The 24,163-nt window shown below is 42.0% G+C and overlaps 1 protein-coding gene across 1 annotated transcript in view; it reads left to right on the forward strand.

Moving 5' to 3' along the window:
- Positions 1-24,163, forward strand: part of ADARB1 (adenosine deaminase RNA specific B1) — a 67,010-nt gene that overhangs the window by 24,035 nt on the left and 18,812 nt on the right. The window contains exons 3-8 of the mRNA XM_058809559.1: positions 2,634-2,708; positions 8,477-9,408; positions 16,748-16,862; positions 18,667-18,835; positions 19,342-19,490; positions 20,101-20,269. Coding sequence (XP_058665542.1) covers positions 2,681-2,708; positions 8,477-9,408; positions 16,748-16,862; positions 18,667-18,835; positions 19,342-19,490; positions 20,101-20,269 — 1,562 coding nt within the window. The 5' untranslated portion in view covers positions 2,634-2,680. The remainder of the gene's footprint in view (positions 1-2,633; positions 2,709-8,476; positions 9,409-16,747; positions 16,863-18,666; positions 18,836-19,341; positions 19,491-20,100; positions 20,270-24,163) is intronic.

Genomic DNA, 24,163 nt, shown 5'->3' on the forward strand with positions numbered 1-24,163 from the left:
ACTCAGGATTTTATCATGCTTGGTGTCCAAGCTTCAGTGAAGTCCTTTTGGAAGGTGTCCTTGCTCAGATGCCACTGACCATTACCCGACCTCGTGAGGTGTCTTTGTGTCTGTAGGACCTGAGATGTTCCTGAATGTCACTTTACTAAATGGGTTATTTACAGGCAGGGAATGTGTTTATTTATGCAGTTTTGCTGCTTGAATAAAAGTTTGGAAGGTCAAAGATACCAGTAATGCTGTTCCTTCTTCAAAGTGAAATGATAACTGAATCACTAATGACTGCAGAATAATCAAGCATGCCTTGGCAGGAGAGGAAGCTTTTTTTGTAGTGAGCAGCCTGGGCTCAGAGTCCATTTGGTGAAAACATCTCCCCTGTCTTTCTGAGGGCATAATAGGTCCTATTTTATATGGCAGGATTTGAAAAACCTTTTTTCTTATTATCAAATCCTCTACCTTTGAAAGCCAGGTGGAAAAAAAAAGAAACCCATGGATTACAGTGGGAGGAAGTTTGGAAGATAGGTGTGTATACTGCGTTCATTCTGTCTGCCCAGCTCAGTATTGTCCCTTACACATTATTCACAGAATTGTAGAAAGTTAAGGATTGGAATGAACCTTACAGATCATGCAGTATCAACTGTGGGCAGGGACACCTCCAACTACACCAGGTTACTCAAGGTCTTATCCAGCCTGGCCTTGAACAGTGCTGGGGTTGGGACATCCACATCATTTCACACTCTTTAAATAGCCGATTCATTCTCTTCCAAGTATTTTTGATTTGCAGTGGGTGGTTGTTAGAAGTCAATTGTAATGGAAATCAGTTACTTGTATGAAACACACAGAGTCTTGTAGTGCTAGAGTGAGGGAGGCTTAGCTTTGTGAAGTGGTGGAATCACCATCCCTGGAATTGCTCAGGAAGCAAACAGACATTTCATGCTTTGGTTCAGTGGACATGTTCATATTCAGTCACAGGGTGGACTTAATCTTGAAGGTCTTGAAGTTAGTGGTTCTGTGACTCTGCTGTTCTTTACCAGACTGATCTGCTGGTGTAGTTGTGGGACTGGAGGGAGGAGTGAGTGCTGCTAACTGGACTCATGCATTTTTTTTATAAAGACAAGATTAGAAAAAAAAGTGATCATTATTTATCTGCCAAGAGTAGTCTAACTCTTAAACACACGTGGTTAAAGCTTAAAACAGAGTGTTAGTGTCATTTGGCTGCAGTAACACTGTAGGATTGCATCTCTTAGGTGCCTTAGGGCTCTTCTATCAACTATCTTTGGCTGTTTATCTTCCTTGCTGCTTTCAGAATCTGTTTCAGCACAGTTACTAAAATGATTAAAAAAATGCAAGTAGAGTATCTGTTTGCCTCTGCTTTTAGCAGGCAGGAGCTTGCCTTTTCTCTCCTTCAGGCTGTGGGTGAGGTGCTGAGCCCAGGCTGATAACTGAGCTCCTCAGGAGGGTTTGTGCATGGTGTGGAAGTGTGGGGCAGCTCTACAGCTTTTTTCACTTCTAGCTTGGCTCAGAGAGCTCACTGATCTCCTTGGTAGAAGTTAAACCAGCAATTTGTCAAGTCTTTAATCCTTGAGTACAAAGTGGTGCTGCAGGAGTAACTGGAGCTGGTGTGATGTGCTAATTGAGGTGATAATTATTTACAAGTCCTGTTGATTACAGTCAGCTAATTTCCTCTTGTTACAGTGGAGTGTGCTGATGTTGTGTAATGCAGACTGTCTTGGGTTGGGCACAAGGGGTTATAAGTAGATGGGATGACATCAGGTGTGTGTTCAGTCCCTAGTGGGGTTGCACAGGGCTCTGTCCTTGTCCCTGTGCTCTTCAACATCTTCATAAACAGCCTGGAGGCAGGAATCAAAGGAATACTAAATACGTTTGCTGCCAATGCTAAATTGGAAGGAGCTGTTGACTCCCTTGAGGGCAGAGGGGCCCTATAGAGAGACCTTGATGAATTTTAGAGGTGGACAGTCCCCATCCATAGGAAGGGCTTGTGCTGGATTCTGAGTGTGTATAGACCAGGACATGAGAGCAATGAGAGGCTGGACAGCAGTGCTGTGGAAAGGGACCTGTGGGGTCCTGTTTGATGGCAAGTTGAGCAGGAGTCAGCAGTTCCCTGGCAGCCAGGAGGGACATCAAGCACACAGCATCGCCATTTGGGCAAGGGAGGAGATTGTCCTGCTTTGCTCTGGGCTGGCATGACCTCACCTTGAGTCCCAGGGACAGGTTTGAGAACTACAATGGAAAAAAAACATGAAGCTGTTAGGGATTGTCCAAAGGAGTCTGTGAACAAAGTGAAGAGTCTGGAGGGGAAGCCATAGGAGGAGCAGCTGAGAGCTCTTGGCTGTTCAGCCTGGAGGAGATTGTGGGGAAATCTCATTGTGGTCTTCATCATCCCACTGGCCTTTGGCAGATTGGGGCTGCTTATTTCAGTCACTGATGAACATTGCAGTTTTAGGAGGGATCAGCTGGGTAAATCCAGTTTTGGTCAGGATTTACCCAAACAGCCCAATGCTAAGCCAGGGCCTGGGCTGCTGCTTTTAAAGGATGTTTTGAACTTATTAACAGTAAGTTTTAAACCTAGTAAGTTGGTACCTTAAAGCCTTAATACCCTCCTCCCTGTTTTGCAGACAGAAGCCATCTCCGCCAGCCAAGAAACCAGCAAAGATATTTCACAATGGATGTAGACGATGAAGAAAACATGAGTAAGATGTGTTTGTTTTACACAGTAGTAAACTCTCTAATAATTTCTGAAAGTAATTTTTTCTCTCAAGCACAGGGGCAACTGCAAAGAAACCTCAGGTGCAGAAATGAAGATACTTTAAAATTCAGTGAAGAAGAGTGAATTGGAGCTTTTGCATTAACAGTGTTTTTAATGTGCTAATATAGTTATACCTTCTGTATTGTACTTTATACCTTATATTTTTTCCTACAGCAGCTGACTAATCAAAATATTTCCCTCTCTTGAACCAGCAGTGAAGGAGGGAGGGATAGTATCAGTAGTGTTCATGCCAAGGGTAAAGTACCAGTAAGGAGTGAGAGGAGAGATGAAGGAGATGGTGTTGAAGAGTACAATATAAAGAAGAGAGAGCAGAAAAGGAGAAAGGAAAAAGCAAAGTTGGAGCTGGAAAAGCTCTGTGCAGGTCTTACATGGGCTGATGATTCTCTTTAGATGGTGATGGTCTCAACCCTGAGCTACTGAATTATTAAGTGGTTTTAAAGCACAAAAATAGTCAAATAAAGTGATCATCTTGGTGTGTACTTGATGCAGCCAAGTATGTGAGACTGCTAACCCTGGGGTATAATTAAGATCCAATAACTTATGAGAAAAGGATTCTCCTTGAACTGTTCTAAAATATTTTTACTGTTATTTGCTTTTCGACTGCCTCTTTTTTCCTGTGACTCAGAGAATTGTTCTTCTGTGCTGTGCCTGACTGTAAATAATTGTACATTATGTTATAACAAATGTGCTTCTTTTTCCCCCAAGTGACAGTGGCTAAAGAGTGCATCTGGCAAAGGTGACAAAGCCCAGCACTGGCTTTGGAGCAGAAGAATTGTAATTCAGTCTGGAGAAGTTAGAGGAATTTTATAAGGAGATGAGAAAGTTAGATCACTATGTTAAAATAAACCAATCAAACCCAAAGCAAACATCATCCCCCCAAAAAACCCAAAACCGAAGCAAAAAATACCTGAAATAGAATGAATCTTTTTTCTTTACTGAAACAGTGAACTCAACTGCAATATGCTTGGTGTAATTTTCTTTCCCTTGATATATAAGAAATTACTTCACATGGATATTGTAACTGTTTCTAAAGGTGCCTTCCCTACAGAGGCCTTCAGAAAGTGTAATTGGATAATTCTCATAATTTTTTTTGATAAAACATCCCTTTTCTCAATAATGGTACAGCTGAGAATGAATGGAAGATGCCTTCTTAAGCTGGAGAAATATAATCTCTTTATATAGGGGCATTCTTTAATTCCGTGTCATTAAGAAAAACACTAAATATTTTGTCTGCTTCTGTTTTTTTTGTGTGTTAGTGCATCAGTATGGGAAGCCATTCAAGGAATTTGTTATTTTGTCAGGAGCTTGGCTGCATGGAACTGTTTAGGGAATGCATTTGTATGACTTCAGTTTTGAGATGTCAGAACCTTGTCTGAGCCCAGTTTATATCAAGTGCAAGATGACCTTCCTTTGTGTGCCCACACAAACACCATAAATTGGGAATGTTAAATCATCTGATTTGGGGAGGTCAGAAATCAAAGTTTAAATTTTTAAGTTCTTTGCTTTGATTTGTGTAGAGATATGTTTTTTAACTTTTTATCTCTCTTTACTTTTATATCTCTTATAATTGTGAAGTGGCATGTTAGAGGTTACCTATTTAATTTTTTATTATTTTATGTAACTGCTTTTGGGAAAAGGTTCTTGAAGGAAAGGAAGGTGGGCTATGCAGTCTTTGTAGCCTGTGGTTGCATAACAAGAATTCTTCTGCAGAACCAGAATTAAGATGATTTTTTTTTGGGTTCAGATGAAATATAAGACAGTGATGATGTCTTACATTAATAAATTAATATCCCTGAGAAAACAGTGTTGCAGACTTCAATTTTTAGTGTTTTCCTTCTTTAACCTTTGGTCATAGAGACGCTACAAGATATTTGGGGAAAGAGATGGTTATTTAGAATGTTTTTATTTGGTTTTTGTTGCTTTGCATGGCCGGTGTGTCTGCAGCACTCTGGACACTTAAACACAAGCATGTGACTCTCCTGACCTTTATCTTTGGTGTATTTGCTCCTTTTTCTAAAGGGTGCTCTGAAGAGAGTATGTGTTTTTTTTCTGCTTGTTTTTGAATGAAAAAAATGACTTATTTAGAATTTCCCCAGGCCACTACATGAAAGCAGCAGTATAAGGGGCAGCTAGAACCATCTTTTGGTTCAGCTAAGAGTTAAATTTAATTAATTGTGTTCCAGATCAGACAGAGCAAGGGGGAGTGTTGCCTCTCAGCAAGCAGAAATGGAAGATCCCAAATGGATAAAGCATCTTAATGGCAGACACTTTTTAATTACAGGGAATAAACCCAGAAGTAAACTAGAGCATCACCACAGAAGATTTGTTTCTTTACTGGCATGAAGAATTCCCCATGCCTTTTTCCTGCTTCAAATGTCCTTGGGTTTGTAAGTGCTCACCTGAAATCTGAAGGGCAGGGCTGTCCTTCTGCTGAAGTTTTTGTTGTCACTATGATTTTTACTAAGGTGGCCTCCACAGACATAAGTCAAATATGAAGCTGCCAGTTATTTTTAATGACTAGAAAATACACCAATCTCATGAAAAATATTCAGTTTTAAAATTATGGGTTGTATAAATGTTTAAGAAAACAGGATCTCAGTCATTAATTGTTTATGTATGTGCTAATGCTGCTTTAAAGCCTTAAATACACAGCAGATGTGATGGACTTCAAAGGGCTCTCTAAAGCATTCATTCCTTGAAGAATTAAATTTAAAGAATGGAAATATTAGAGATTTCTGTAAAATCATGCACAAGATGGGGTGTTTAATATTAGAACATCAAACTTTAAAAAATAGCAAATAAACCCTGGTAGATGCAGTAAGACTAGCAGGTGGGGGATCAAAGAAAGAAATGGGAGATGTTTTCATTTGTGATGAAGTGGTGAAGCGCCTTGCTCAGGACATGGTGGATACCACAGGTTTATGGGGTCTTTCAAAGCCATTAGAAAACTTTTCTTTGGGGAAAAAGAAGCTCATGTGGCTCCCTGCCATGATCTCTGGGAGAGGCCAGAGCTGTGAAGCTGCTCTGGGCATGGTCACTTATGTGTCCTTGTACTGGTGTGATGCCCTCTCCTGGGGTCTGTTGGTGGCCCTGTCACCTGTGGGGAGCTGGGCAAGGTGAGCAAGAGCCAGGAAAGGCCATTCCTGACTTCCCTGGAAGGGTGGCATGCCTGGAAAAGGCATCCAGGGAGATGAGTTGGAGGAGTTACTCCATGTAACTCCAAGATGGGAGGTGACATCTCAGATTGGACAGGTTATATTTTGTCTTATCTTCTCAAGCCCTCGGGTAATTAGCCCCAACCTGGGCTGGACAGGTTGACCAAAAGGACCAAAAGCACACCTTCATCCTTGAGAGAGGGAGGGACCTTTGCTTGCAGTGTTGCAGCTCTGTGGGTTGAAACAAGCACAGTTCCTTTTGGTTTGCACAGAAAGTCTTTCACTTTCCATCACAAATTTGGATTTGGATCAGCTCCACAGTTACCTCCTTTCCTGGTCTCTTGGTTTGACTCAGGATCAGCTCCTGATCCTGAGTGTTCTTCCTCTCTAAGTTTGTTCCACCCTGCAGGTTCTCCAAAGCTAACAAAGCCTAGTAGCTCTCAGGCAAGGAGTAGTTTTCTTCCCTTCTCTCTTAATAATTCCAGGTAAGCCTGCAAGTTTATTTCCTGCTCCCTACAATTCCCTCCTCTCTGTCAGGAGATTGTTTCCCCTGCTTGATGAAGGAGTTCCTCCAGCTGACATGCTTACATGGAAAAGCTTTTAATGTTCAGCTGAAGTCTGTTCAACTCCTGTTTTCCTCCTGCAGGCACTGGTAGTGGTTTTCATATGAAAAGTAGTGAAACCGGAGACCATTAATTAGTGTTAAGTCAATGATTTCTGTTAAGCCTGAAAGTCTTAGTGATTGATAACAAATATCTGGTGCCACCAGTAAGGGCAGCGTTTTAGATGAGAAACTCACTGTAAGGAAAGATTTAAAAATTTCTTCTGTTGTCCTTAGACTCCTCTACCATAAATACATATTTCTATAAAGAATATATGCATGAACACTGTGTATTGACAGTTATGGCCCTATAGCCTTCATTCTCCAGGCAATATGTATATCACTGAGCAAGGGATACTTGATTATATCTAGCACATTTCTAGTAATGAAATGCTTCGGAATTTTGATTCTTGACAGAATTTAATTGACTTAATTGCATAATCAGTACTGTGCAATTATTTTTGTGCTGCTGTGATTTAACAAAATGTGTTCCTGTTTTGGCTTTTTCTTTTCATCTTTTTTTTTTTTTTCCCCTTCCTTTTTTTCTCTTTGAGCACCGAAAGGAGTAACCTATCGAGCTTTTGCTGGAGGATGTTATAAATGAAAATTTAGTAACCATTCCATCAGCTTTGTAACCTGGGTGAAGTGATGTGTGCATGGTAGGGGATTTTTAGGGAAGCCTGAAAGCATGACTGGAATTTATCACTGAGAGAGAGCTTCCACCTGGTTTGCTCTAATTTCAATGACCATTTACCACCTTGAGTCAGTGTAGATATAATACAGATAAATTCAAGTTTTGGAACAGGAGAATTAAAAATAATTGGTCTATTACATTTGCCTTTTCATTCACAAATGCCAGTAGAAAACACCAATAGTTAATTTCCTTAGTTTCTTTATCAGGGTGAAGATGAGGTCTTTGAACTTAGAGCAAATTCAATTCCTTATATATATCTCTGACATATCATTACCCCAACTTATATTTTTTGAAAACAAATCATTACATTATTATTATATTGTCTTTCCTGCACTCCCATTAAAATATTCTCACAATGATTGTGCAGCTTTTGTCACACTTCTATTCTACATGGCCTTAGAGAGGATCTCTAGTGATTTTTGGGTTTGTAGCTCCATTACAGCAGTTTCCTTGACAAGGAATTATGCTTGTAAATGATGAATTAGAGATTTTTTAAATACAAGGCTGTATGGAAATATATGGTCTTGTGGTCCTGCTGGCACAGGGGGCAGCTGTAGTTCCTGAGGAAATTGGGATGAGATGAGATGAAATGAGTGTTTAGAAAAGACATAAAAAACGCACTGAATTTGAAAAGTATGGAATAGCTAAAGAGAAATAAAAGCATTCAAACACTCTTCAGTCATGGTACCTATGAAAGAGCTGCCTAATTTTTCGTTGCTCTGGACAAAGGTTTTATTTATGTAGTTTTTCAATTTAAGCAACTAAAATTACTGTGAAGGAAAAAAATGACGTGACTAAACTGATGATGGAATAGAATTAAATATGTGGTTCAGAGCTGTGGTCTTAGGCATCCATTTTTACTTTGCTAGTGGTAGTTGTTTGTTTTGTGGGCATATGTTGCTATAGCTTATATTGTTTATTTAAATTATTTTTGAGGCTAAATATAACTTAGAAGTAAAAGTTTTGCTCTAGCATAATTAAAATGAAAAAAAAAGTTGTAGTGATTTTTTTGCTGTGCAGTTGTATCAGGTGTGTGGTTTGAAGACTGAGTGTGTTATTTCTTGAATTATTGAGAGGTTGTGTTACATTATCATCATCTCCAGTTGCATTGCCAAAAATATTTAACCTGCGAGCGCACATCACTTAACCAGTTACAAAGAGAGATAAAGGAATCTATAAATTTTGCATTTACAAGATCCTGCACCGAAGGCATTGTAAGTTACTCTTTCTGGGCACCGCAGGTTCGAGCAGCACCGACATTAAAGAAAACCGCAATGTGGACAACGTTCCCCCCAAGGACAGCGCCGGGCAGGGCCTTGGCGAGGGGACCCCGCTCTCCAACGGCGGCGGCAGCAGCAGCAGGAAGAGGCCTCTGGAGGAGGGCAACAATGGCCACTCCAAATTCCGCCCCAAGAAGAGGAAGAAAACGCCCGGCCCCGTTCTGCCAAAGAACGCCCTGATGCAGCTTAACGAGATCAAACCCGGTTTACAATACAAACTGCTCTCGCAGACGGGGCCGGTGCACGCCCCCATGTTTGTGATGGCGGTGGAAGTCAACGGGCAGGTGTTCGAGGGGTCTGGCCCGACAAAAAAGAAAGCCAAGCTCCACGCTGCCGAAAAGGCCCTGCGCTCCTTCGTGCAGTTCCCCAACGCCTCGGAGGCCCACCTGGCCATGGGCAGGACTCTGTCGGTCAACACGGACTTCACGTCCGACCAGGCCGATTTCCCCGACACCCTCTTCAACGGCTTCGAGACGCCCGTCCCTTCCGACGCTCCCTTCTACCTGGGCTCCAACGGGGACGGCTCCTTCGGCTCGGGCGGCGACTACGGGCTGCCATCGTGCGCCGTGGCCAGCAGCCTGTCCCAGTCCCCCCTGCCCCCTGCCTCCCCCTACCCCACGGCCAGCGGCAAGAACCCCGTCATGATCCTCAACGAGCTGCGCCCCGGGCTCAAGTACGAGTTCCTGTCGGAGAGCGGAGAGAGCCACGCCAAGAACTTTGTCATGGCCGTGGCCGTGGACGGACAGACTTTCGAAGGGTCGGGAAGGAACAAAAAGCTGGCGAAAGCTCGGGCTGCTCAGTCGGCCCTGGCTTCCCTGTTCAACATGCAGCTGGACCAGACTCCATCTCGGCAGCCCATTCCCAGCGAGGGGCTGCAGTTACACTTGCCACAGGTGAGAAGCCTTTGGGTGTTTGTGTTGTGTTGTGATGGCTTTGGCTAACGACCAAGAGAAGTCAGATTGTGTATTGAATCAGTTTGAACAGCATTTCTGCTTCTGTAGGTATGTGTGTCTATATATATGTATGTATATCTGCATTATGTGATTTATACAATTACAGCTTCTGACAATTTGTGTTCTCTTGCACAGAGAAGAGGCTTTGTTTCTGATGTTTTCAGCCTTGATTCTGTTGTGTAAGAGAGCACCAGTGCCAGCTTGAATTATGGTTTGTGCTGGGGAAAGATTGAATCACATCTTGCTCATCTCAGGCAGCAAGACTTAGATGGGTTTCAAGTGAGAATCACTGCTTTAAGTAAAGTTATTATTTGGTACAATAGTTTTTAGCAGAGAAGAAAACCATTCTCTCCTGCAAACACAAATTATTGTGAGTCAAGGTCAAATTTAGTGAGGCTGTTGCAACTGCAACTGATTTCCACGTGCATGTATCCAGGATGTGTGGTTAAATGGCTCTCATCTGAAGGGTTGTGCTCTAGGCAAATGAATTAATATGCATATGGAAGTTACTTAGGCAAGTAAATATAGCTAAGAAATAACTGAATTCAAATAGTTAATGAACTATTTGAGGGCAAGTATCCAACATACCAGACACAGATCAGAAATTTGAAGTCACGAGAATGGAATAATTTTGAGATTCTTAAATGCTGAAAAATTCTTCCTATTTTCTTGTTTTTGTTTCTTCCCAGTCTAACTACACTAATAATTGTTTGACTTCTGTATTTCTACTGCATCTCTTGGGTCTTTTTAATGATAGGATATGCCCATCTAAATTAAAATATTTGTTGGTGAATTCTTTTGCAACTTTCTGTTTATTATGAGAATTACAAAGCTTTGACCTTTTCTATCTCAAAACCACTGTTCTAGATTTCATTAAAGTTCTAACATAGTGTTCTTATTTGATAATGTGGGGTCAGAGTATAAGTAAATGTGACTATTTTGAGTATGTTGTTTTCTCAAAATATATGGACATTATTAATGTTTTAGAACTTTCTGTATGGTTTCATTTTAATATTCCACAATTACCGTGTTACTGATAAATGTCTCTTTCATTTTCAAATCCAGGATCACGCTGGTTTGGGTACTTAGAATATTTTGAGTAGATTCAGTGATTTTAGACTGTGTTCTCTGTTGTTAAAAGTAGATTTGACCCCAGACACCAAAAAAATTTCACTGCTGGTAATTCATGTGTTTTTAGTTCTTGCATCAGTAAAATGGTGAAAACTGAAACTGGAAGAGGAAAGTGTGAAAAACTCAAGCTGAGCTGGGAAAGAGATGGTACATGGGTGCTGCCTCACTTAGACCCTATTTCAAGTAATTTTTTTATTCAGGGGCTTTTGATCAGCTTGTCATCAGGATGTCATCAAGCACTTCACTGTGTTGCTTTGCTTTGAATTATAATTAGCTGTTAGTGAATTACATTAGGTCTTTTGCATATTAGTGATTTTGGTCTGATATGTATTTAATGATTTAAGCAATTTGTGCTGTTTTCAGGTCCTGCTTGATTTATCTTCTTTTGGAAGTCTGTGAGTTGTTTAATTACTTCAGACATAGTTTACTGTGTAAAAAAAAAGTGTTACATTCAGAGATAATCCTAAAAAAATGAAAGGTAGAAATATGTGAGGGGAGGAGAAAATCAAATACCAAGTGCTTAGGGGAAATAAAAGAAGCAGAGTGTGGTTTTGCCAGTGAAGATGGAATTGACTGTTGGGTGGCAGGTCCAAACCTGCCTGTAGAACATTTGTGGTGAGAAGAATGGAGTTGAGAGATGTTCCCTGTGATGGTGGTGGGGGTGACTATGGCTGGATGTCTGTCTGTGACCCCAGCAGAGTTGCAGGTGCCCCAGAGAGAGTTAAATGCAGAGAAACAGGTGCAAAGTATCAAATAGTACAGAAGGGTTGCTGTAGTCAGAAATAGATTGCTGTGAGAATAATCTTATGGTCTGTACAGAAGGTTATGGACGTGCTGGTGCTGTGGTTCAGTTCAAGCTTGTCTGCTTGCTCACAGAGATGAGGGAAGGTTCCCTGCAGTCAGGAACATCTCTGTGCTGGGAAAGTGAGTTAAACCCAGGAACACACTCAGTGTGTGCCTCAGAGTGGGTAGAAATGTCCCAGTGAGAAACTCGGCAGTTGTGCATTTAATGCACCTTGGCAGTGAGCGTGCTGGTGTTGAACAGATTGTCACACTTGCATTAGAGGGGTTTGCCTCTCCAAAACAAAGGAAATATTTTTATGGTTAGCTCTGCTTTGTGAACTGATCAAAAAAAAATCAAGGAATAACAAAATAGTTTGGGTTGTAAGAAACCTTAAAGATTATCTTATTCCCACTGCCTGCCATGGGCACAGACACCTTCCACTGTCCCAGGATGCTCCAAGCCCTGTCCAACCTGCTCTTGAACACTTCCAGGAATGGGGCAGCCACAGGCTCTCAGTGCCATGGCCTCACCACCCTCACAGGGAAGAATTTCTTCCCAATATCCCATCTAAAGCTGCCCTTTGTCAATGGGAAGCCATTCCCCCTTCTCCTTCACCCCAGGCCCTTGCCTCAAGTCCCTCTCCAGCTCTCCTGGAGCGCCTTTATGCATTGGAAGGGCCTCTAAGGTCCCCCAGAGCCTTCTCTCCTCCAGGTGAACACCCCAGCTCTCCCAGCCTGGCTCCAGAGCAGAGGGGCTCCAACCTTGGAACATCTTGGTGGCCTTCTCTGGAGGGGTCTCACACCTCTGTCAAGGATGGCATGGTGCTGTCCCTAAAAGAAGTTGTCAGGCCAGTACCAAATGCTTTGGAGTAAAACTGAGAGAGGAACACATTGGTAGCAGTAATTCCCAGTAAATGCTTCAAAGCTGCAGCAGTCCAGGCTGCTGGGGTCACTCAGGGAACAGTTTTCCATCAGACACTGGGATCCTGCTGCTTGGAGAGATCACCTCTTCAGGACGCTAATGGCTTATGTTAGAAAGCTGATATGGAGGTTTTACTGATGGTATTTCCTCAAAGTGCTTACTTTAAAAGACAACTGATTAGTCAAGGTGGGAAGAGAGCTGGAAATTGAATTTGTACACATTGAAGCTTAAATACATTAATTTAAATTAGAAAGCTTGACTGTGGTGAGAGAAAGCAAGTTGAGCTGCACAAATGAGCAATGTAGTTGCAAATGAGATCAGTTTGAAAAACATCACTAGAGTGAGTGTTTTTAATAATTCACCTAATTCAATTTATCCTTTCTGTTGCTGTGGACAGACATTGAAACAAAATGTTAAGCAGGAGAAATGGGGTGAGAAGCAGTTCTGAATGGCTGCTTGTACTTGATGTGGTTTTTTAGTCCTGGTTCTGTGTGGGGCAAGGGGAAGTATGAAAAATTATTCAAATTTATAAAAGATAGACAAATAGTTATGAGCATGATTGGAGATCTGGGAAAGCTGCTTCTGGAGAGGTACTGAGGAATTCTAGGCAGTTCATAGCAGTGGATTGCTGAGTGTATACAGGAGAATAAGAATGAGATGGATTCAAATCTGGGGAAAAGATACTTTGAATATAGTTATGGGAATATCATACATTATATGTTAGAATAATTACTGTGGAGTTGGAAGAAATATACAAGATACATCAGCATAAACAGTGAAAGACTCTACAACCAGGCAAAAGTTTCTTTAAATCATTACAGGAAACTTCTCTGAATTGTGTGTGCTGGTCACTGTTAAAAAAGGAGGACCTTGATTTTACCCACAGTGAGAAATTTACATGAGCTGTGAAGATAAGAAAAAAAACTAAAACGAACCAAGGGAGAGCATTTCTGCTTGAGAAGGGTCCCTGGAGATTCAAGAAGAGCACAAAGGACTGAGATGTTTTGGGTCAGTTCCTATGAGAGCTGTGAGCTATTGCTGCTGCCTTTCCCACCATTCAGGGCATCACCAGCATCCATCTTGCATGGTCTCCAGGGCCTTCCAAGGTCTTCTTCGGCTCCAGATTGACCTGAACTTCATCAGCTCCTGGATATTTTTCAAATGGGAAGGATCAGGGTGGTTCTGCTACAGCATTGCTGCAACATCTGTATTTAACCAAACCCAGTGTGTGTGTAGAAAAGGAGTGGATTTACTGTAAATTCATCAGAGAAGGGAGCAACGCACCCAAAATAATTTGGAGCTCACATGCCTTTCTGAGCCAACTGTCAGCTATTTTGGGTCTTTCCTTTTTTGAATTACTCAACTTGGAATAATGATTTAATGCAGAAGCGGGGGTAGAGAAACTGTGTGTGTCAGATGTTAGGGCATTCACAGGGAAGGTGAGACATGAGTTCAATTTCTGTTCCAATTAACATTTATTTATATCAAAGGCAGTAGAGCAGAATGTGATGTGAAAAATCCCTACTCAGCTTCAAGTCCATGGTTTTGAGATGGGGACAGCAGGATGTCATTTCTGGCCAGGAAGTCTTGTTCCTGGTGCTGCCTTATTCCCTTCTCTTCCATGCCCTTAACTGTGGCAATGCAATAGCCTGCCTGGGAGAGAGGGATAATTTTTGTGATTTCTTGGGTAAGTGTTCTTACCAAAGACCAGAATCTTAGTGGCTACATCTGTAGGCATTTAACAGTGTTTATTCCTCACTGCCCAGCTGTTGTCACACAATTTGTGTATCAAATAGAAATAAGAAAACTTTAACATATCTGCCTGTTTTCAGGCAGTGATTTTTTTTCCTGCTCTCCAGTTCATCCTGGATTGTTTGGATCTCCAAGATTCATTTTGTATTGCTTGACTTCTGCTTAGTTCTTCTTATGAGTCCTCCCCAGTGTCCAGCTCCAAGTTCATCCAAGCATTTTTAGGTTTCCTTGCCAGCAGCTTAGCTCCAGGCTCTGTGAGATGCAGCTCCTGTTCTGCTGTGCCAGCTTCCATCCTCCTGGAGGAACTCACCGCGTGCTCCTTTGTGTACCGACACCACAGTTTGCTCTGCTTTGCTTGTTATGTGAAAAAAAAAAAAGCCCCTTCTGGAAGAAGCTCATGGATGCAGCCTGTGTGCAGGCTCACTACCCAGCTGCTGCTCAGGGGGCCTTTTGTCAGTGGTATTAGCAGGCAAAATGGCCTGGCATTGCTTCCCAGAAACACAGGGCAGTTTCAGTTCCCAGAGTTGTGGGAGACTCCTCCAGGTACCAATCAGCACTTCTTTAGAAAAGGTGAATCACATGGCTTTTTCCCTGCATGCAAAGCCTTTTCTAGCAGTTTTGAAGCCTCTATTAAGCATAGAATCATAGCATAGTTTGGGTTGGAAGTGACCTGAAGCATTTCCTGTCTGGAATAGTTTGTTTCTGTAGTATTCCATCACAGTGTCATTCAGCATGATTTTGCTATGTGCTGTCCAGCACATCACAGTGTAGGGCAGAGCAGAAAATACATGGATTACAGAAGTGAGAGCATGGAACTTGCAACTGGGAAGCAAATATCCATCACTACACAGTGAGGCTAGGGATAAAACACTGCAATGGGGAATCTGTGCCTTGGCTATACAGTGATCTGCCCTCATGGCTCCAGGGAGCTTAATAATTTAAGCCTTTTGTGTATTAATTTCCAATTCTAAGACCAAGGTGATTAAAAAACAGTCAATTATTTGCATTTTCTTTTGTGTATTTACCTTCAAGTTCAGCTTTCTGCATTAGGTGAGTACTAGGACAATTAAATGCTGATTTTAACTGTGTGTTTGTGGTGCTGGCAGAACATAGACTAACCCAATTTTGGGTCCAGCAACAAAAAGACTGTGTTGGAAAATCCAGACATGTTCATGATCTCTGAGCTAAATTGTGTTCCTGAAAAATATATGGAGTTTCTGAGTTGCAGTCCATTCAAATGTTTGAGGAAAATTGGTGTTTGCAATGTCAGGAGTCTTCTGATTCCACAAGTTGAGCGATTGCAAAGCATGGATGAGGCTGGTGCAGCTGGGACCTGACTTCTGGTCAGTGTTTTCTGTCAGGCTCTGGTGAGAGCTGCTGAGCTCTGTGATCATGACACCCAAGCTTTAGTTATTTCTTGGCTGCTAAAGCTTTTCCAAAAGAAAGTTAACACTGAGAGCATGTCCACAGCATTTCTAGGCTGGTTGGTTCTCCTGAGCCTTGTTAAGGAAATGGGGGAATTTGGCTGGTGGTCTTCAAACCTTTTTCTTCTCTTTTTTCTGTTTTGTGTTTTTCTTTCCCCTTTTTCCCTTTGGGCATCTAAGATATCTGTCTCAGAATGGTTTGGGTTGGAAGGGACCTTAAAGCTCATCTAGTCCCACCCCCTGCATGGGCAGGGACACTTTCCACCAGACCACATTGCTCCAAGCCCTGTCCAGCCTGGCCTGGAGCACTTCCAGCAATGGGGCAGCCACAGCTTGGCTGTTCCAGTGCCTCACATTCAGCATGTGAATGGCACTGGTGGGTGTGACACAATACCTGTGCTCTGTGGCATGTGCAGCTGTGGGCCAGGTGTGCACACCTAGGACATCTCAGATACTGCTGGTTATCAATGCATGGTTGCCTTGGCTTCAGCTTCTTTTCAGGTGAAAATACAAGAATTTGGTCTTGACTCATTTTTTCGTAGCAGTTACAGTTCCAGTTGCCTTGAAAACAGCAGGTGAGATTTGCTGCAGTGCTGAACTGGATTGTCTGTCAACAGGAGCAGGACTGCTGTTTCAAAGTTCCCCTTCCTTTCAGAAGTTACCCCCACTTATAGCTGATTTAAAGTTCAAGTTTTCCTGAAAGACAGAAATCTTTCCTAATTTTGAGACAGCTTATTTGGAGTTATATAGTGATATTTTCTATTCCTAGCTTTGTAGAGGTCTTGTAAAAATAGGAAGCATTACATTAGGGTTGAAAACAAAATTGTCCTTATTTATATAATACTTAGATAAGGAATAAGATTGTTATAAATGGTTCATTTGAGGGGCATGGAGTTTTATTTCAATCTTATTGTCAGGTTCAATGTTGAGGATACTGAAATGATGAGTTTTGAGGACTGAGCATGAGAGGATAGATTTATCTGTCTATCCAGTTGTTCTCCCAAGCCTCAAATGTTCATCAGGATCATGGGCATTAGGTGCTTCAGTGCTTTGCTTAGCACTGTCTGACCTTGTTTTGGTACACATGGAGCACTCAAACCTCTGCTTCCACTTGCAAGGGACACCTCAATGTCAATTTTTGAAGTGAAAAATAAAAACTCACTTCATTTGCTTTGTCCAATTCTTTACAAGTGTAAAACTTTATAACCTAATGCTCCTGTAACTTTAAAATTATGTTTTTAATGTGCATTTCTGTGTGGTCCTACAGGTGTTAGCTGATGCTGTTGCACGCTTGGTTGTAGATAAATTCAGTGATTTGACAGAAAATTTCTCATCTCCACATGCACGTAGAAAAGTCCTTGCTGGAATTGTCATGACAACAGGTAAATTAAAAAAAAAAAAAGTAATATCTTGAATGCTTAAATATGAGAGCTCTGTTTGCATCTAGTAAACTCTTTTCAGTCAAGCAGTATTGAAATGTATTTTTACTGTTTAATCTTGAAGGTGGACTAAATATAGTAATTAAATCTCAGGTACTTACAGGAAAATTAGACCTGCAAATTCTTCTTTTTCCACAGAGTTCCTGTCCTCTGCCTGAGACATCTGAGTAGCTCACAAAATTCAGGTTTTAAAGTTAATCATGAGGCTTTGGGAAAATAAATAAAATTCCCCATTGGTATTCCTGATTTGGGCACATTATGTAAGAATTACACTTCTTTTCAAGGTTTTAAGATTTTGCACTTGTTATTCTTGCTACATTTTATTCTTAGTGCTCTATGTTAGTCATTTTAGCAAAAATATCTGAAGAGAGCAGTTTATGTTTTGGCAGATGGCAGGGGTGTGCACGTGTCAGCAGTGGTGTCGTGGCTGACACGAGATCTCTGCTTGTCCAGATCACCCAAAACAGTGAAGTTCTGCCCTAAACTCATCTGTGGCCATGCTGCTGCTGACTTTCCTCACATTAAGGTTTCTCTTGGTCTTCAATCCATGTGAACCCTTGGTGCAGTGTTCATTTTGGGGCTGTCCCCTCTGTGTCCCCTCCTGATCTCTTGCCTTCCCACTCACACAGGCTTTTGGGAGGTTTGGGAAGCCTTGATGTTCCTCAAGCTGTGTTGAGCAACAGCCAGACCTCCATCTGCTAATAACACTGTTTTAGCCCCAAATACATGAGGAAAATGCTGTAGTTTTGGTTATTTTGTTTTGTGACATTTATTTGTGTTCTGTGATATTTAACAGGTTTTTATGCTACTTACAGCCCTGTATGTGCAATTCCAAGAAGAGTCATGTGCCAAAGAATTAAGACTTAACTAAACATGTGGATGCCTTTTGGTTAACTGAAGAAATAGCTTTACACAGAATAAGAAAATATCTTGCCATGAACATGTGTCTGGGGAACACCTGGAATTCAATGATTCCATGGCACAGCCTTGTGTTACAGCTTGGTGCTTCTCCTCTGGCCTGTGGGCTGGCCCAGCTGGGCTCAGGTTCATTTAAATTGTTGGGCTTTTTTTTTAACCCCTGAGTGTTTTGCTAAGTGGCATTTTGACCCATCTTTCTTAGTCCTTCATCCAGCTGGGTTTTTTGAGTGATAAAGGCACTTCTCTGCTTAGAAAACACCCAGCCAACATATTTTTGCATGGAATGGTTTAATACCAAGAACTACACATTATACTGGTACTCTTTACAGCTATTTAAGCATTTATATTTCTTTTTCCCCTAGTCTTGCCCTTCCTGTATTTGGCTCAATACCTTTCCATAACATTTTGCTGCTTTAATAAACCAGAGTCCTTCAGATTTCTGTGAATATCTGCACAGGTGACCAGAAGGTAAAGCTGCAAGTTCTGGCTGCCTGAATCTCAGGAAAAAAAGCATTTTGGATCTCAGGCTTTAATTATTCTTCTTGAAGCAGCTCTTTCTACCTGCAGGTTTTCAATTTTTAACTTGTCTGAGCTCCAGCATGAAAAGAGTAGTTCTCATAAGAACCACTGATAGTGCTGGTGCAGGGAGATATGGCTGAGTGAAGCTTTTGTTTTTAAATAAATTATCAGAAGAAAAACCATTTCTTTTTTTTTGAAGAAGCAAACCACCAAGAAAAAAAGCCTTGTTTGTTTGGGTTTTGCAAGAATATCACTGAGTGCTTTATTTGTGATGTTAATTGCCTCTCCTTTCTGAAATTTTGTTTTGCAGGTACAGATGTGAAGGATGCCCTGGTAATAAGTGTTTCTACAGGAACAAAATGCATCAATGGTGAATACATGAGTGATCGTGGTCTTGCATTAAATGATTGCCATGCAGAAATCATAGCTCGGCGGTGTCTGCTGAAATTTCTGTACACACAACTTGAGCTTTACCTAAGGTAAGCTGGAGGGAAAAGATGCTGAGCTGATCCCACAGAGCTGAAAAGGTGTCTGTGGAAAACATGTGTCTTCATGATTTCAGTGTAAAGCACTTGTCCTGTTGCATTAGGATGTTGAATTTAGACCTCGTGCCCTTTGCCCTGAAGTTTGAGTTGAACAAAACATTTATTCAGTGAGGTGTCAGTCATGAGAGGGGAGGACAAGGAAAATAATTGGCAATCATTTTGTAAGCTGTAAATGTATAAATCAGAATAATATGAAGTGAGCTAAAGGTTGCTGATGTTTCATTTAAGTGTCTGAAAACTCTTGACATCTGGGATTACCACAGGTTCTTTTTCTCGTTCTCGATGGTCCTTTAATTTTGTTAATTGTCACAACTGTTAGATTTATATAACAGAAATTTCAGCCATCCTGTGTTTGTTTTTAGTGCCTGTTAAGTCTGCCCAGCTTATGCCTATTTCCATGTTAATGTCAGTTTTGACTCCAGCTTTCTTCTCTGTTTCAGCAATAAAGAAGATCAGCAAAAATCCATTTTCATCAGGTCAGAGCAAGGCGGGTTTAAGCTGAAGGAGAATGTGCAGTTCCACCTCTATATCAGCACATCTCCTTGTGGTGATGCTCGGATTTTCTCACCCCATGAGGCAGCACAAGAGGGTATGGCAGCAGTCCTCCTCTTCCACCCAAGGGAGCTTCAATTATTCTTGGGGCATGTACAATTGGCACGGTTAAAATTTAGGTGTCTTCTTTCCTTTTAGCATAGAAGTGTGTTAGACAAAGATCTCTTCCAAAAAATCTGAGCTGTTCTTCCTCTGTGGTAGAAGTTCAGTGTAGAGTGATGAGCCCTGTGGTCTTGAAGAGGCTGATGCTAACTGAGATAAGCCAGTGAGTCAGCAAGTATTCCTACAGAACTAACCATCCCCTTTCCCTGTTTCCATCCCTAACAGCAGTTCTCTGCCCGCCCCTTCCACAGTCTGCCCATTAACTTCATTTTAACTCTGTAACACACAGAACAGAGCTCCAGAGCTGCCTGCTTCCTACTGCTCCTTTGGTGAAAGCTTGGTTTAACTGCAGGTGTGTTTTGGAAGGCAGTATTTGTGAGAGGTGTCTGGTGCTGTAGCTAAGTTGCCAAGAGCAGTAGGAACTGTGGTGCAAACCAGCAGTAACTGCAGGCAGAGCCCTCAAGTCAGTCCTTCTTACTGTGATTCTAATGTCAAACCCTCGGAGAAGGTTCCTCAGCTGATGCTCAGTGTTTTTTGTCCTTCAGACCAAGGGGACAGACATCCAAACCGCAAAGCCAGAGGCCAGCTCCGGACCAAAATCGAGTCTGGGGAAGGAACCATCCCTGTGCGCTCCACCACCACCATCCAGACCTGGGATGGGGTACTGCAAGGGGAGAGGCTGCTCACCATGTCCTGCAGTGACAAGATAGCCAGGTGAGACTCTGAATGCTTGGGTTTGTTGCTGTTATTGCTGGAGGAGGGCATGGGACAAGGGGGAATGGCCTTAAGCTGAAGCAGGGCTGGGTTGGGCGGGATATTGGAAAGAAATTCTTCCCTGTGAGGGTGCTGAGGCCCTGGCACAGAGTGCTCAGAGAAGCTGTGGCTGCCCCATCCCTGGAAGTGCTCAAGGCCACGGCTGGATGAGGCTTGGAGCAACCTGGACTAGTGGAAGGTGTCCCTGCCTGTGGCAGAGGGGTGGAATAAGAGAAATCTTTAAGGTCCTTCCGATCCAAAACCATCCTGTGGTTCTGAGGAGGGGTGCTTGGTACCCACACTGAATGTGCAGGGAATTGATGGGTTCATCTCACTGCTTGGACACAGTGTGAGGGTGGCTGTCACCCCTGTGATAAAGCTCTGATTCTTCCCCTGCAGTTGGTGTCAGAGGCAAGGTCTAGTCACTCTGTACCATTCCAGCCACATCAAGTCATGACAGCTTTGTTTTGTATTTCTATCACTGGGGAATAGCAGAGGAATGGTTTAGATTTTTTCCCCCTAAAGTGGTATAGCATTAGGAAAACAGTAGAGTAAGTCTATTGCGTTACTTATATTTAGATAACTTCCTCTGGTGATATATGCCTTTGCCCCATCATTGGAAATGTTCAAAGTCAGGTTGGATGGAGCTTGGAGCAACCTGGTCTAGTTGAAAGTGTCCCTGCCCATCCACAAGGATGGAAGAGGACAAGCTTTAAAGTCCCTTCCAACCCAAACCATTTCAGGTTATTAAAGATTCCTACATTTTCCATGAATAGTATAGATTTGTATTATTTTTTATGGTGAAAAGTGTCCCTGTTAAAAAAATCCTAATTGATGGGCACTTCTAGTTCTTAGTCTAGAATTTTATTTCTAGTTTAAATATTTTATTGAAATTAAATATTTTGTTTCCAGATCATTATTTTAATTTATATTTCATCAAATTCCGTTTTTGGAGTTTTTCTAAATTCCTTTTTTCTTTTTGACAAAGATCGAAAGATTTTTGTTATTTGTTTTCAAAATCATAAATGGACAAAAAAAATCAGCAGTAGCTTTAACAAGCATTGGAAGGATGGGAGAGTTGCAACATCATAATTTTTTTAAATGAGTCTGCATGTTTGCAGCCTTTGTGCTCTTGCAAAGTAGATGAGGAATGCCAAATTTTCCAGCTAATGATAATTTGGTTATTTTCATTGATATGTATGCTATATCTGTTTTAATTAAAAGAGCTTTGCTGTTTTCTCAAGCCACTGTTAGCCTGATTTAAAGTTTAATAAAGATATTAAGTTGGAGCTATTCTTGTGAGCTGCATATGCCAAATGAAAAATAGAGGAGGAAGGTTATATAATGGCGTTGTTCCTTTAGTCTTGTCTCAACTAATCACCATCTCTACTGAAGGAAGATGTTTTATTTTAGTTTAAATACCCCTAACATAATTGAGTAGTGCCTTTCAGAAGCTAGGACAGGCAGCTGGGGAAAGGTAATTCTATAAAAATGACATTTTGGCCTACTTTATAATACTTTGAGTAAAATTCACCAAATAAATCCCCAATTTCATGCCAGGGGCTTTTCCCAACCACATTCTTTTATCACATTGTCATTGCAAATATATTTTTAAAAAGCCAGTTGTTGGGCTAGAACACATTTGACTCTTTTGTTGATTGTGTGTGATGCAGAACAGAATCCATCTCTCACTTCCATAGCTAGCTGTCACCTCTCCTTGGGGCTAATGGGAATAATTTTGTTTGTGCCAATGAAGGAAGCAAATAGAACCCCTTGACACACAACAAAGACTTTAGGATGGGTAAGGAGGCCCAAATTTTCTTTTTTTTTTTTTTTAACATTGCCCTGACATGTTTTGTCCATTTGCATTTGAGAGAATGCCTTGCTCCATAGTGTCCAGCAGTCAGTCCTCCAGAATGCCTCAGACCCTGGAATTTCCACTGAGCTTTCCCAGAGGTTCACAAGTCACGGCCTGGCAAAGATGTGGATGAATTTGGGGTGTGGGATTGCAGTTGTATCAAACCACTTGTGCCTCATCTCTGTGGATTATCTGGATAATCCAAGTTGCTGTTTCCAGCCTTTGGGTGCCTTGCTGCAGTGTGCTGCCCAGCACCCTCCTAGACCTGGTAGGAACATCCAAGAAAAGTTGTGAGAAATGTTTGAGGGCCATGAGTGTAATCCCACTTGGACTGGAAGCATTAAAACAGGATTTTATTTTCATTAAAACAGGATACTCTTTTCCTAATTGTACTCTTGTCCTGGTGTGTTAGAGCTTGGTGGCTCTGCACTAAGGTGTTAGGGTGGTTTCTGACCTGAGTTAACATAAATATACATGCATTTGTTTTAAATTATCCTGGCCTGCTGCCATGCTACTTCACAATGTTGACTTTTGTCATTTTTCTTTTGATGTGTTTTTCTGCCCATATTTTTGCTTTCACATAATTACCTTCTCAGTAAACATTCCAGTTAATGGCTAATGTCCTGCTGAGAAGCACAAAATTCCTTATCACAGTTTCTTAGAAAAGCTCTAGGAGCTGAGAAGAACTTTTCTCAGTTGAGTTATTAAAAGGGAAGTCTGCTTTAAAGAAGAGAAAATATTATTCTGATAAATTATTGTGTAAAAGAACATCACACACCCATCCACTGGGCTTTTGTGCTCATTCAGAGATTTGGGAAATCCAAACAGACCTTTGTAACTCAATCTTTCTCTTTTTTTTTCCCCAAAAGTGAGCATTTCTCCTTGCCAGTTCTTAACCCAGTGGCAGTAGCTGATGTGAATTGCAGTGCATGGTGGCTTTGTGGCACTGGCGTGAAATACCTGAGGGCAGGTGGTGAGAAATGACTACCCAAGGTGTACCATTATGGAACCTCTCAGCTGAGCTCACATGTGTTACAATTTGGTTTAAACCGAGAAGAACAAAGAAAACTAAGTCTCTGTGTGTAAAAGGGGCAGAACTTTGAATGTTCTAAAAATACCCAAAAAATGTGATTAAAACCAGAGGAGGTTAGATCTTGGTACCAAAAAAAATGATGTATTTTATTTAATAGTAAAAGAGGCAATGAGAAAGAAGGAGGAAAGAAATAAATAAAGAAGTGTGTATGGGGGGTAGGAGAAGAGTGACAGGGGTTAGGTAGGAGTGTGTCACCCTTCTGAGGGTCCCAATGATGCCTTGTTGCTCCCCTCCATGTGTTCTTGGTGGCGAGGGTCCCCTGCAGCCCTGAGAGGTACAGAATGCAGTGGATGAATGTCAGTTTTGGGCAGGTGGGGATGCCCAGGTGCCTCCCTTGCAGGGGGCCAGTTGGACACTGTGCCTTGCGGGACTCTGGGTGTGTTGCAGCATGTGCAGGGTCTGGGGACCCCTTTGGGGGGGCTTTGATGGGCCATGACACCCCTCAGCTGTCCTGCAGCTTCTCCTGGGGTGAAGGTGAGCTCTGCACAGCAGAGGGTGGCATTGCTGCCTCTGAGCAGGGGCTTTGTCACCACACAGCCAAACCTCTCCTCCCTCCTGCCTTGGGTGCAGGGTGTGTGCCAGCCTGGCAGCTGATGGCCCCAGGGCTGTGCTCTCCACCCACAAGCTGTGCTGAGCTTGATCCATTCCTCTGAATGTATTCTTCACCCCCTAGCCCAGACCTGAGTCACTTTATCTTATCAACATGCACTCCAGGCCCCCATTCAGGGTTCTGGTGGTTTTCTCTGCAGCTTTTACACAATTTGCTGTAATAGGCAAAGGTCCTTCATGAAGGTGTTGAAGTCATAAACTATAACACTTCAGTCTCCAACAACATGCAGGCAGCAAATCCAGGCAATGCCAGAAAAGCTGGGACAAGGCAGAGCTGTGTGGTTGCCTGCCTCAG

The sequence above is a fragment of the Ammospiza caudacuta genome, chromosome 8, assembly GCF_027887145.1.
Source record: "Ammospiza caudacuta isolate bAmmCau1 chromosome 8, bAmmCau1.pri, whole genome shotgun sequence".
NCBI lineage: Eukaryota > Metazoa > Chordata > Aves > Passeriformes > Passerellidae > Ammospiza > Ammospiza caudacuta.